Below are 14,462 nucleotides of genomic sequence, written 5' to 3' on the forward strand. Positions count from 1 at the left end.
TCTCTTCTGTTTGGACTCCCACAGAAATCACTCCATAAACTCCAACTGGTCCAAAACTCAGCTGCCCGCATTATCACACACACCCTCCCATCACCACATCACACCTGTCCTGCAACAGCTCCACTGGCTCCCCATCACGCACCGCATACACTACAAAATCATACTCCTCACATACAAAGCTCTCCACAACCTGGCCCCTCCATACCTGTCTGACCTCATTCACATCTCCACACCTGCCCGCTCCCTCAGCTCCTCCTCTTCCCTGCACCTCATTGTCCCTCCTGCCCGTCTTGTCACTATGGGGAGCAGAGCCTTCAGCTGCTCTGCTCCCCAGCTCTGGAACTCCCTCCCCCATGACCTCCGCAACACACACTCACTCTCACACTTCAAATCTAAACTCAAAACTCATCTGTTTAGAAAGGCCTTCTCACCCTGACCACTCTGACCATAACTGCTCTGTCTTTTAATCTATACTTGCTTTAATCTATATTTGTTTTTAAATGTATTTTTAATCATTTTACATTGTTTCAATTTGTATTGTTTACGTATGTATGTATGGCGACCTTGAGAGCCTTGAAAGGCGCCTAACAAATAAAATGTATTATTATTAATATATGCCAGATGTTTGATGTAAGTAGCCATGACCATATTTGAACATGCTGTTGGTGAGGTCTCTATCTTGTGTTGGTTTTATGGACAGGAAAACTACACATGTCAAACAGTTTGAAATATTTTGTTCATGTCACAATTGTTTTTTTATTCCACTCAGACATAAATGCATTGCAAAGTTTTAAAAATTCTTCTTTAATCTTGTTTAATCTCATATACATCTTGAACTGTGTCCCTGTACAATATAAAAAAATCTAATACTTCTGAATTTCAAAGTAGATATTAAAGGCGCTGTACCCGATTTCCTTAAAAACGTGAAGAACAGAACTAATTACAGTTTGCATAGGTCCAAACGTATTCCTCACTTACCATATGTATTCCGAGCATCCTAATTATTTCCCACAGGCTCGAGTAAACTTTACCGTGAACAACTAGCATGCTAAGCATGCACATCCTGATTATCGGACATTAACACCGCTTGTAATAGATATAGACAGTACACAGCGGACATATTTTGACCAATGTATCTGTACTGAGGAAAGACAAATTTTGTTTAAATACATGGGGAAAAGAGTGCAGGCTACTTTCCGGGAACACTTATGAAATACTGCGTACTGCGTGTAGTACTGCATGGATATTCCAAAAAATGTAAGTTTACTTAATCATATTTTTGAAAACAAGTACTACTCTTTTAGAACATCTCATAGTAGTAGTAGTAGTAGTAGTAGTAGTAGTGGTCAGATTGTTGAGTTAAACTGTAGCAGTAGAAGTGAACTGCGTCTTTGTACAATATTTAAATTTTAAACCTAATAATTTAATAAAGTAGAGTTTCATCGTGCTGCATTTGTTAGGTTAGAACTCTCTGGCAAATTCAGAAGTTAAAATGCCAAATCCATTTCAGTAAAAATAATATAACAGTATGCAATTGTCTTTTATGTGCCCTTTACTAATTTAAACAAATTAGATTTGAACAGCCAATAGACATTATACTGCAGTGACAAGTGCAGTCTCCTGAAGCAGTAGACAGCTGAATAATTGATGGACTGATGTAAAGACAAGACAACTTGACATTTGGCCAAACAACATAACAGCCCCATAGCAACTTCTCATTAACAAGACATCCACCTCCTAATCATCCTAATACCATGTTTATAAAGTCAGTCCTCCGCTGAGTATCATCTTTATTACATGACCTCTACAAGTTCACATAATGGTCGGAGCATAGACTGTATAAAAAAGTGGACTAAGGGAGTGTGAAGCTCATTGAGGTTCGCAGTTATAGTGGCCAATCTGAAGTTAAATATTAGGAATTCTGACCGCGAGTATTGTGCCGAGTATTATGCCCCTTCCTGCTTGGCAACGCTGTCAATCAAACCTGTTGCTAACACTACCAGGAGCAACCTTGCAGAAAGAAGGCGCCTGATTAGTCGTTTATTAATGTTCTTATCCTCAGTTACGGACACGATAGTGAAATAAAAACACCAGGATCACATAGAGCGGGTTAATACAAACATTTTAAGCCCAAAATGATGAGTCTGACAGTGGCAGTTACAAAGAGAGAAATGTGGTGACAGTTTTTCAATGTAAAGTGAATTGGAGCCAGAGTCGATAGAGCTGGAAGTGCGCCCATGATCACTTCCTATTTGGAGCGGCTAGTGATTTAGTGTCGGTTTCTGTTCTGTTGCATGAAGAACAGGGGCTGCAGATAAGAAATGTGGCCTTAACCAAAAATGACCAGAACATAGCTGTCCATTTATATATACAGTCTATGGGTCGGAGTCAGTCTGGATGTTAGCAATATTTCTTGGCGAGTGCTATGGCTAACATTTGTTTGGGTTGTATTTCTGTGCTGCGTGCATCATAATGTCTAATCCAACTATATTTGAGTGTTAAACTAATGATAAGGAAAGCCATTATTCACAATTATTGGCATGACACTTTATTATCTCTGTCTCTTACGGAGCAGGGAGTTGCATATTGCCATGAGATTTACAACAGATTGACGACCTTCTATTTGTTTATTCATTTATCTACTTGGCTTGTTTTTATTATAAAGATTAGGGTTACATTTGAATAGTTTAAATGTATTGGATTTATTGGAAGATAACATTTTGGATCAGTTGTACAGTATATAAGCTGGATATGTATTTTTATTATTGGGGTATCAAAAGTATCGAGAATCAGATACTAAATTGATGCTAAAACTAGTATTGAAACTAGATACTCATTTCAGCAGGTATCGATACTAAAAAAGTCACCATCACAGGACAGAAATGAGCCTTTCCTGAATAGCTGAACGATATTGAGCTGAATCAAAACAAGTATAAGACGACATAGAAGTACAAGCCCACATTCTGTTGTCTAAATAAAGAGTTTTTTATCATCATGGTATGGGAATCAGCATTGAATTGAGTGGCTCTGGCCCTAGAGACTTGAACTCTATTTGCAAATGACTGTACATTAGTCCTGGACACATCTGCAGCCTGCCCATCCATGAGGGGATCTCTCTTTCACTGTGGTTCTCCTCAAGGTTTTTCTTTTTCCCACTGTTGGGATGTGGGATGTTCTGGGACAGTTATCCATTTGCGTGTTTTGTGTTGATTAATTTGCTTGTCTGTTATTGACCAATGTCTCTTTCACTGTTGATTTTCTAATTTTCTGTCAGTTAAACTTATTATTATGTTCAGCCCTAAGAGGCAACTGCTGTTGTGATTTTGGGCTTTACAAAAATAAATTGAATTGAATATTAAGTAATTTTCTCAGTATTGAAATCAAGTTTGAAATTTTAGTATTGTGACAACACTAATTATTATGTCTATTTTAATCATTTTTAAACTTTTGCAAACATATGAAGTTAATTTAATGACTTGTTACCTTGTTCCTTTTCCCTACTCTGTAATAAACCAAAATAAATCTATAAATTAAAGGCCTGTGCCAGATTTTTACCCCTGTATGTGAGTAAACTGTGTCTTGTCCCAGAACACATATTGTACAAGTAGCTCTTGAGGTCAAAATAAGTCTGCTGTGCGCTGTCTGCATTTAACTATAAAGTGTTTTACTGTATGATAATAGGAAGTGCGTGTTAGCATGCTAGTTGTTGTTAGCTTTACCATCACTGTAAAACTCCACTCCTATCTCTGAGAATTGTGAAAATGTTTATAAACTCATGGTGCTGAATAATTAGGATGCTCAGAATGCATAAGGTAAGTGAGGAACTTTGGACTACTGAAAACTACTTAAAATGAACTAGTTCTGTTTTTACGTTTAATAATCATACTGCTGCAGAACTCTTTTTTTTTGGGGGGGGGCTGGCTTATGTTGTTGTGGTATTGATGGATCACATTGTTTAGTGTTGTTGGGTGTGGGCGTTTCCTTGACAATGCACAGAAGAAAAAACACTGGCATTAATGAAGAGCCGCATCACAGAGACAATGGAAGTGAATGGGACAGGCACACAAAGACGACGCTGCTTTAAATAAGGCTCTGGAGCAAAACTGCAGCTCACACCAAACCAACATCAAACCAACACAGGAGGGACAGATTTACATCAAACTCCATAATAAAAACACTTACATACTATACTACTATATTTACTATCAATAGTACAAGCAGATATTAAAGGTGCTGTGCCAAATTCTTCTTAAAAACGTGAAGAACAGAACTAGTTCATTGAACTTTCAGAGGCCAGAGCGAAGTTTGTCATCACGGTAAATCAAACAAGAATGCGAAGCATGCACGTCCTAATTATCAGGCAATTAAATGCTTTGTAGTTTGATGTAAACAGTACACAGCAGACATATTTTGACCTTATGAGCTGTGTATACAATAAATCGGTACTGAGGCAAGACAAATCTTGTGTGGTTATTTCTATATTAAGTTTACTTAATCATATTTGGAAAATAAATACTTTTATTGGTATTTTAGCACTTCTTGTATTTTAGCATCTTATAGTGGTAATAGTTTTCTTTTTTTCTTTTTATTTTATTCAGCCATGCGAATGAGTCATTTGATAACAATACAGTTAAGTCAACACATGAGCGAATAGGAGCATGAAGAAGACTGTCTTATTATTACATGCCCCTTTTAACAAACAACCAATCATTGAGATGGTCAGTCATCACTCATAACATAAGGTCACTACTCAGACAAAACAGTTCCCCTTAATCCATATCCTTCTATGCAACACTTACCACATCTTTTCATTAATGTTCCTCAGTTCCTCTACATGTGTCAAATATTTTCTTCAAGAACAACTGAATAATGGAGGTAAAGAATTTGATGTCCTTGTGTAGATCATTCCACAGCCCTACACCAGCCACTGAAATACCTCTGTGCCTGAGTGAGGTGCAGGAACACAGCCCATGGAAATGTCTCTCTCTTCTACTGTCATCAGTAATTAATGTAAAGAGATTATAGATGTTTTCTGGTACCAGTCTTTTAGCAACCTTCCACATGGTTGTGCATATTTTAAAATGAACACAGTCTTCGATTTTAAGGATTTTTGACTTGATACAGAGTTCATTTGTGTGTTCTCTGTATTTCCTTCATGATTGATATTTTTCAAATTGCTTTCTTCTGAAGCAGACACAAGACATTTGCATGACTAATGCAGGCATTACCCCATACTTTAACGCAGTATGAGAAACACGGAACAATTAAAGATGGAGTAGTAGTAGTAGTAGTAGCAGTGGTAAGATTGTCGAATTATTAGAAGCAGTAGTAGTAGAAGTGACATTTGCAGGAAGACATATCAACATATGAACACATAAATACGTAAAATGTCACTATATCTGGTGACATTTTAGGTATTGCTTACTTGTTGTTTAATCAACCTTAACCAATTGTAGAGTAAGGTGTGGCGATGGATGGCACCTGTCACATGGGCAATATACTAAACATATTATTCCTCATCACATTCTTTGACAAATAACACACATGTACACTATTATACATATACGCACACATCCAATACCCCACACTCCTCTCTCCTAAGGCTAAACAATTGTGTTAGTAACAGCAGTAGTAGTAATAGTGGTAACAGTAGTAGTATAGAAGTAGCTAGAGAAGTAGTTAAATGGTAGTAGTAGTATAGTAGTAAGGGTAGATGTATCATTATAGTAGCAGTATTAGTAGTAGTAGTACTAGCAGTAGTAGTAGTTTCTTTGAGCTCTGGTTGCAATTCACTTTCCATTGAAATATCTCCGCCCCTCTCTCTGTAACTGCCACTGTCAAGTTCATCATTTTCTTCTTAAAATGTTGCTTTTAACCCGCTCTACATGTTAATAGGTTTTTAATTTCGCCATTTTGTCCCTAAATTAAGATATGAACATTTATAACAGACCAATCAGCAGCCTTTTTTCCCTGAGTTGATTGACAGTGTTGCCTCACCCCCTGCAAAACCAGTGGTGCGAGTAGGAAGGGGTGTTACCTCCAACAGCCTCACTCCTGATTGGCTCTTTGGTTTCACGCTTGGATTTCCAAATATGGTCTCTGGTTGCAGATTAGCCGCTATAACTGTTAACCTCGATGAGCTTCATTTGGTTGCAAGCAAACGCTATGGGTGACGTCACACTCCCTTATTCCACTCCAGTCTATGGTGTAGTTGTAGTTGTAGTTGTAGTTGTAGTTGTAGTTGTAGTAACAGAAGTAGTGCAGTAAGACAGTAATAAAAGATACTACTTTGTTGGTCAGACTATTTGTTTCCAAAGCACAAAGCTGCCAAACTATGCCATTTTTAGCAAATTTAATTTTATCTTTTTCAAATGCTATTTTTTAGTGCTGTTTATGTTTAGCTTCTCTTTTGTGTCTGCCCCATCTCTCAGTTTCACAGCCTCTTTTCTGCTGCAGCTTTTTTAACACCTGATTTTAGCATGAAAGCATTTGAACAGTATCCAGTGTGACCTTTTGAATCACAGGCAAAACCCACAGCTCTCTAGTCTTGTATTCTGAAGAACCGTCCTGCTTTCAGAGAGGAGCGAGGTGTCCAAATAGGTTTCACACTTGCACTGCTAAGGATTTGAGAAAAATACATTTGCTTTTTGTTAGTATTTTTATTGCTTTATAAGGTGCTCTATTTTATTTTTATTTTTTTATTCTATATATTTTGATACCATCTTCCTCCAGCCTGTAAGGATGTCACAATTATTCTGTTAATGAAGACACATTATGCTTGTGTCTGCTATGTAGTTAGAATCTATGACACCTTTTTGTTTTAATTTGGACATTTAAATCACAGTATTGATCTACAATGACTTAATAAAAGAAATAAGTAGAAAACTGCAATGGCCAATGGGAGCTGACATCGTAGTAAAATGTCATCACAACATAAGAAGGGACCCGCAGTTGTCGGTACCACCAGTGGATAGCAGATGGGGCGCTGTCAAATTCTACGTGTATCACCGAATAAGAAAACAAAATTGGAGAACGAAGTAAGTACAGAGCAGTGCGCATATACCCGTGACTGTCTTTGATATAGGATTTACTCAAACACATATGAATCACGCTAAATGCAACTTTGAGAGGGTAAATGAGAAGGGAAAACAACTATAACACGGTTAAAAGCTCTATAAAGTGGATTTTGTATAATAGGTCCATTTTAATCAGCAGTTGTGATTATTCAGATCACAATATGATCATAACCTTGACATATAATTGTGCATTGGGTTTACTTTTAGGGACCACAATACTGAAGTGTTGATCATTTACTTTGATTAATTTACAAGGCTTTTAGCTGCAAAAAAAACCAAAAACATTTCATTTAATTGGAGTTGCTTTCCATTGTACTGTTTAGGGTCTCAGGTGCAAATTAGGGGTGGGTGATATTGACAAAAGTGAAAGTCCTTTGTGTTGTTTGGTTTTTACTTTTCATAGGGAAAAATGGATCAGATTTACCAATTGCACAAACAGTGAATGGATTGCTGTCTCGGAAATTAAACCCTTGTGAGTGTTTTATCCTCCATGAATCAGGAAGTGCACTCTTAGCATGAATAATTAGGCTGCAAATGAGAAGTGAGGAATGCATTTGGACCACTGCAAAATATGGAAAAGTTGCACATGCTATCACAAATTTCACCTTATACCCTTGTTTATAGGATTATGCTGCAAGTTTGAGTTATTTTCCATGTACTCCACCATTTTTGCAACAGTTTTCTTATTCCAAACAACATATTCAAGTGAATCCATCAACTATACTTCCACACGTGCTGTAGAAACATGTGCCGTCATCACTCAATAAGAGTCATTCCAGTCTCCTTCATGATTCGTCCCACCGCTGTATGCATATTCATGGTTTTAAGCTTCCTTTTTATAAGCACCATTTGGCATACTTTTAAAGAAATAACAGAATATATAACATTTGTTTTGATATGGTTAACAAGAGTGCTAATTCTTCTCCACCCTGATGCCCGTGGATACAGTAGTAGGATATGTGACATTCTGTTCTGTGGATGACGCCAGCCTCGACGATTCCACCAAATGCTTCTTGTTTGATTTTTCATGATGGCAGATTTGCTCAAAATAACCCTCTTTGGCTTGGCTCTTTTGTGTGTTGCAGTGCAGTAAACCTATAACTCGTAGTAGTACAATAATGAATCATGTTTAACAATGTACAGACATGTGTAATATGCATTCAAAGATTTATACATATAATGTGGGTGAATATTCTGTCAAAACCTGCTCGAGTGTGATCAGAAAGAAACCACATGTACGTAGCAATCTGATGTTTGTTGTGCATGTAAACATAGCCCATGAGTGTCTACTTTCAAATATCTACTAGTATGTTTATGTATTAATTATGGCTTTTTTCCTGTTTGAACTACTTTGCACTGCATTTTAATGTAATGGCAAAGCGTGTTAAGTCAATAAATCCTTTTTTTCTTTACCCTATGGTTCACTGATATCATTTGAAACTGATACATCCGTTCATTGTCCTTTCCGTTTATCCCTCTCATCCCCTCATACCCTCCTGTTATAGATGCTGCAGTGGTGTTGTGGGGCAGTGAAGTAGTCCTTTGTCAGACTACAGGAGGTGCAGGGACAGGAGGGAGAGAGGGAAGATGGATTACAATTCAACACGGTGACACTCGACACTGAAAAATGAACTGTATTTATAAATAGGAATTATTACGCAATCATATTTGTGCTCAGGCAATAAACAAACGGTGTAATAACAGGAGAAACTGAAGTAGGGATGACCAGGTTTGCTATACAACTCGACGCAGGTTCAGTTGTGATTGTAACACTGTAAGACTGCAGGCAACATACATTTCCTTTAAGTAGTTACGTATTCTGAGTCATTCTTAATAAACTATTTGTCATTATCAATTAGGACTTTCTTCATGCTTTAATAAGGCTGTAAATAGTGTAGTGATTATGAAGTGTTAGGAAGTGTTAGGAAGTGATCATGTGCGCGCTTCAGGCTCCATCAACGATATTAAAATGCTGGTTTTAACCTGCTATACATGATCCTGGATCCATCCATTTTCTAGCGCTTATCCGGTGCCAGGTCGTGGGGGCAGCAGTCTAAGCAGGGACTCCCAGACTTCCCTCACCTCAGACACATGAAGGAAGTCTGGGAATCCTACATGATCCTGTTTTTTGTTTTAGCTTTTCTTTTGTTTTTTGGGGTTTTTTTTCTCACTATTAAGTCCATAAATCAAGATATGAACACTAAAAACAGGCACCTTCAACAGCCTCGCTCCGGATTGGCTCTTTGGTTGCTATGATACTCGTGGTAAGAATTCCAAATATGGAATTCAACTCCAAATTGAACCCTATAACCCCTTGATGAGCTTCATTTGACTGGAGCTGAATGCTACGGATGATGCCACACTCACTTCCTCCACTTCAGTCACGCTTGCGCAACACGTGACTTGAGAGATTAAGCTATCCTATACTCACTCCTTTTTAAGATAAGTGATCCCAATCTTTAATTACATCAAAATTGTGCCTCATGCCACTGATTTCAATACCATAATGTCATTAGTGTTTGCATTGTACTCACCCCAGCCAATCAGGATGTACCACCAGAAATACTTCCTCTGAGATACGAAGGTCAGAGCCAGCAGAGTCTGCAGGTACATGCCCTCCACCAGCAGCCAGAAGAAATTGGCCAAAATACTGAACTGAAAGAACGCCACGGCCGACTTGCACGCCGTCTGAAAGAGAAAAATACAACTCATTAACAACTCGCAGTAAGGCTTGTTTAGAAGAAGTAAGAAGAAGTAATTTGAGTTGTCATTACAGAATGTCCTCTGCAAAATATCGTGCATATATATTGTCTTGCTGTACCCAAGTCTCTACAAACGGAAGACTCATGGGATTGGTAGTTTATCAGTCAAAATCTAATCACAATATAGAAAAATTGCAATTTGTTTTTTAATTGTGCAACCCCATTTGGAAGACTTATCGTTAAATATAAGAAACCTGGAATTATATTTTTTTGAGGTCAGTATTTATCGTGTGTACTTTTTCTTTGCACTACTGGAAAATGTTGGGTTATTTTTTGGCTATGTGATAAGATTTAAGCTGTAAAAGGTTGAATTAATCACTTCTCTGTCTTATTACAGATGCAAACTAAGGAGTAAAGTGTTTCATTCTGCTGTTTATTTAATGCAGCTCATGAGTTTTAACAATTTTTTTTTTTACAATATTGCAGATTTAGAATAGTTTTTGTGGTTCAAATCTGCTCTAGGGTTAATTTAAATATTATTGTTTAGCATCTATATTTATTTCAGCAATATATCGAACTTCAAAATATGTTATCGTGACAAGTTTTAGTTCAGTTTTATGTTTTATCTGTTTGTTTTTGTTTTGTTTTGTTTTACCAAAGGTGGACAGTACTCAGTTACATTTACTTAAGTAGCGTTTTCATAAAATTGTCTTTTCTGAAGTTACTGACTGCATATTTTTACCTCCAGTTACCTCCAGTTACTTTGACAGTATTCTTACATAAGTAAAAGTGGTATTTTAATTGTCCCACTGTGAGCTGTTTTATACTGACATAAACTAGTTGAACAGTTTCTTACACCACTCCTTTAGATATGATTTAAATTACATTCTTCAGACTTCAAAATACAAATCAGACTTGTTCTATTTATCTTTTCTTTTTTTTTTTTTTACCTCATTTATTACACCTCTATACGGGCACCGTTATTTGCACGAAGCACATCAAGATGTTACTCCATTTCTTGCCATGTTCGCTGTAGCAGAGCCTCATTGATGCTTGCAATCACATCTGTTACCTTTCGCTTTAGTTTAGTAATGTCCCGTATCTTTCTTCGATACGCGATGATACACACTTTTGGCCACTCTACCACCTCTGTTTGTGAAGATTGAGAGTTTTCTTATTATAGATCACACCACAGCCAGAGGTAAATGGCCAAAATACTGCCCTGAAAGAAAACCACAACAAAGACCACATAGCACTCGTAACACTCAGTGAGGCTTGTGTTGTCACTGCGTATTGATCCCAGTATTGAGTATTCATGTTCATAACCCACACATAATAGAAAATCATTACCACTTCTATCTCTAAAAGTGCCTCACACATTCAATCTATTACATCAGGCTATATGTTGAGGAAATCCCCTGTTAAGTCCCCTATTGATTGGAGGATCACCATGGCAATCAAGGGTGCATCAATCACTTTTGTTTTCTTTGAGAGTTGACGTAGAAGAAGAGAACAGTAGTTGCTAATGAACTGATCAATCTACAAGTTACCAATTAAAAATATTTAGAGGAATGCAAAACAGAAGATCGCACAAGATAGTGGCAGTTGAATAGTTAAACAATTCTGTAAAAAAATAATAAGTAATGGACTGAATTAGAGGAACAGAGTTATGTATGATGCATTACAAGGAGGTTCATTTGACACAAGAATGAACATATGAGAGAAGAAAACACATGAATCTAGTAGACCACATGTAGAAAAGGGAAAAACTGCATATTTCATTTGCAATATTACTTACATTTATCAAATCCAATGTATTTAAATAGCACAATTTATAATAAGACAGCTGCCATCATGCTGCAGAGAGGGACGTTAAAACAAAATAGTCTTCCATTTGTTTCTACTCATAGACGGTATATATAAATGGACATAGCTAACCTGCTAGCATGGACTCTGACACAAATGCGCTTCACATGAGAAAACTATCACTCCTCTCTCTGTAACTGCTGTTGCCCTGCTCGTCATTTTGGTCTTAAAATGTTCGTGTTCACCTGCTCTACATAATCCGGGCATTTTTATTTCGCTATTGTGTCCATAACTCAAGATGTGATCATAAATAAGAGACTAATCAGCTGCCTTTTTTCCATGAGGCTGCTTCTGCAAGCATTAGCAACAGGTTTGATTGACATCGTTGCTAAGGGCCCGCCCCCTGCCAAACTAGCAATGCGGGCGGGGAGAGGCGTTAACGTCAACAGCTTTGCTCCAGATTGGCTCTTTGGTTGCTATGATACTCACAGTATATGGAATTCTATAACTGCGAGCCCACTTCTTTCATAGTCAGTGGTCTTAATCAACTTAAGAGAAATACACTAAAAGGTAATAAACTAGTAAAAATTATAAAACCAAAATGACATAAAGCCGGCTTTCAGGGTTAAACAAAGCTGATGATTTGACCAACAGAAAGTTAGAAAATCAAACAGAACAGTGACAAGCAGATTAACCAACATTCAAACAAGCACATGGATAACTCTCCTGCCCTATCCTTAGACTGCCCTTCTCTGCAAGGAAAAACAAACAAACAAATCTCATTAAAAATCACAATTTCTAGCTGTCCATCTTTCTAACCCTATCTTTCTAATCTGTTTACTCATTTAGTAGATTTCATATTTCTACTCTTGAACACGTCCACATCTTTGCTCCATACTTATTCCTAATCCCATGTCATCAGGCAGAGGACCTCACTATCGTATAATTCACCCCTCAAGTTAACATATGAAGTAGGTTTATGCATATTAGGTTAAAATGTATACAGTGTTATGTAAAGGCTGTGTATAATTACATGTCAATCCTGGACAGCCTTTTATAAGACCTGTTATGAATACAGCAAACAGACATTAACATGAACCAAGATACAGGATACAAGTGTTATTGGCAAAATGCAAAATCATTATTAACCAATGTTTTTTATGTAATTATGTCAAATTTGTTTTGCTCCAGTACAGCTTTAGTGTAAAGGCAGCATCCAAATGAGACAGCTGTCTTCTTTTGGTATCTAATTAAAAAGCTTTTTAATTTGATCTGAAACAGAAAGTGCATCAATAACATGCTAGTTGAAGGTTGTAGAAAGGGCTTAAAAAATAAATGTGATGAATAATTAAGGTGTTAGGAATGGAATTATACATTTGGGCAGTTTGAAATGAACTCGTTCTGTTCACATTTTTAAGATGGTAAAAATTAGGCTTCATTTGAACCAGAACAAGCTGGAAGAGGATCCGGCAACTGTTGGGGTATGTGTGCGGTATTTTCTTTGATCCAGTAACTAAGCTAGATTTTAAAGGTGCCTCTCTCCTCTCCTCCAAGTCACATCAGCAGTGATTGATCAGGCACTGCTCGCTTGTCTCATTCAGAGGAGCTGCTGGGAAGTAAACCAGCACAAGGCGAGGAATTAGAGACAGTGATTGGCCAAATCACTGGCTTGTTAGGTTGATGCTTTTGAGCTTTGTGTAGAAGAATAGTCGATACATTTGCTCTGGGGGCATTCTGAGATTTGCAGGCTAAATAAGGCTGAATGGAGCTCATTTTTAACTTCGACAAGCAGAGGTGGGACTATTTTTGGAGATTGTTTTGTAGTTTATTAGGGCCATAATCTAGAAATGTGTTACTTTCATTTGCTGTGTCTGTGGACTGTCCTCTTTGCACCCAACCCCTATGAACCCCTCTGCGGGTGGAGAGCCCACAGGAGGGCGAGCCCACATTGACCTTTCAGGCTGAGCACGGCCCCTGTGGGCAATGGCACGACCACCAGGAGCTCACATTCAAGCCCCAGACTTGGCTCCAGGGCGGGGCCATGGCTGTGTCATACCGGCGGTGTTACGGTCCTTGTTATACCATGGAGAGGAGCTAGCTGAGATGGCTCGGGCATCTCTGGATGCCTTTTGGACACCTTCCCAGAGAGATGTCCAAGAGGCATCCGGAGATGCCTCCTGGACACCTCTCTGGGGAGGTGTTCCGGGCACATGCCACCGGGAGGAGGCCCCGGTGGAGACACAGAACACGCTGGAGGGATTATGTCTCTCAGCTGGCCTGGGAACGCCTCACAATTCCCCCGGAAGAGCTGGAGGAAGTATATGTGGAGAGGGAAGTCTGTGCCTCCCTGCTCAAACTGCTGCCTCTGCAACTCAGCCCCGGATAAAGTAGAAGAAAATGGATGGATGTTACATTCATCTCCCACTAACACAGTTACTAATGCAATCACTTTTGGGGAGAAGCTTGAGTGAGAATGAACAAACATAAAAACAAACACAAGGGATTTTATATTGTTTAAAATGGAGTTAGATGGTCAGTTGCGTTGGCATTTCTGAGCGCTTATCCTTGCTTATTGTGTGTGGTAACGTCTTGACCTTAAATGGACCCCGGTCCTTATGCCACTTTTTTCCAGCAAATATAATTTACAAATTAAGGACAGTGCCTTTATTAGCATGGCTTTATTTTGGTCATAGCATTATATTTCAGTGAGAGGATTAGATTTAGATTAATGACAAGAAGCTTCATAATGTTATGACTATTCACATTTACCAGCACCATTACCGAACAACTGTGTTATCCCTCATTCACTTGAATTGACTTTTTCTAATAAAGGGGTCGGCTCTTTCATCCTTATACTGCGGCTCCGTGTACCTTGGGA

General features: G+C 38.1%; 1 protein-coding gene across 1 annotated transcript in view; it reads right to left on the reverse strand.

The window, feature by feature from the left end:
- ghrhra (growth hormone releasing hormone receptor a) overlaps positions 1–14,462 on the reverse strand; it is a 98,478-nt gene that overhangs the window by 13,411 nt on the left and 70,605 nt on the right. The window contains exon 7 of the mRNA XM_055228424.1: positions 9,611–9,764. Within this exon, the coding sequence (XP_055084399.1) occupies positions 9,611–9,764 (154 nt within the window). The remainder of the gene's footprint in view (positions 1–9,610; positions 9,765–14,462) is intronic.

This window comes from Periophthalmus magnuspinnatus, chromosome 17 (assembly GCF_009829125.3).
Source record: "Periophthalmus magnuspinnatus isolate fPerMag1 chromosome 17, fPerMag1.2.pri, whole genome shotgun sequence".
NCBI classification, from domain to species: Eukaryota; Metazoa; Chordata; class Actinopteri; order Gobiiformes; family Gobiidae; genus Periophthalmus; species Periophthalmus magnuspinnatus.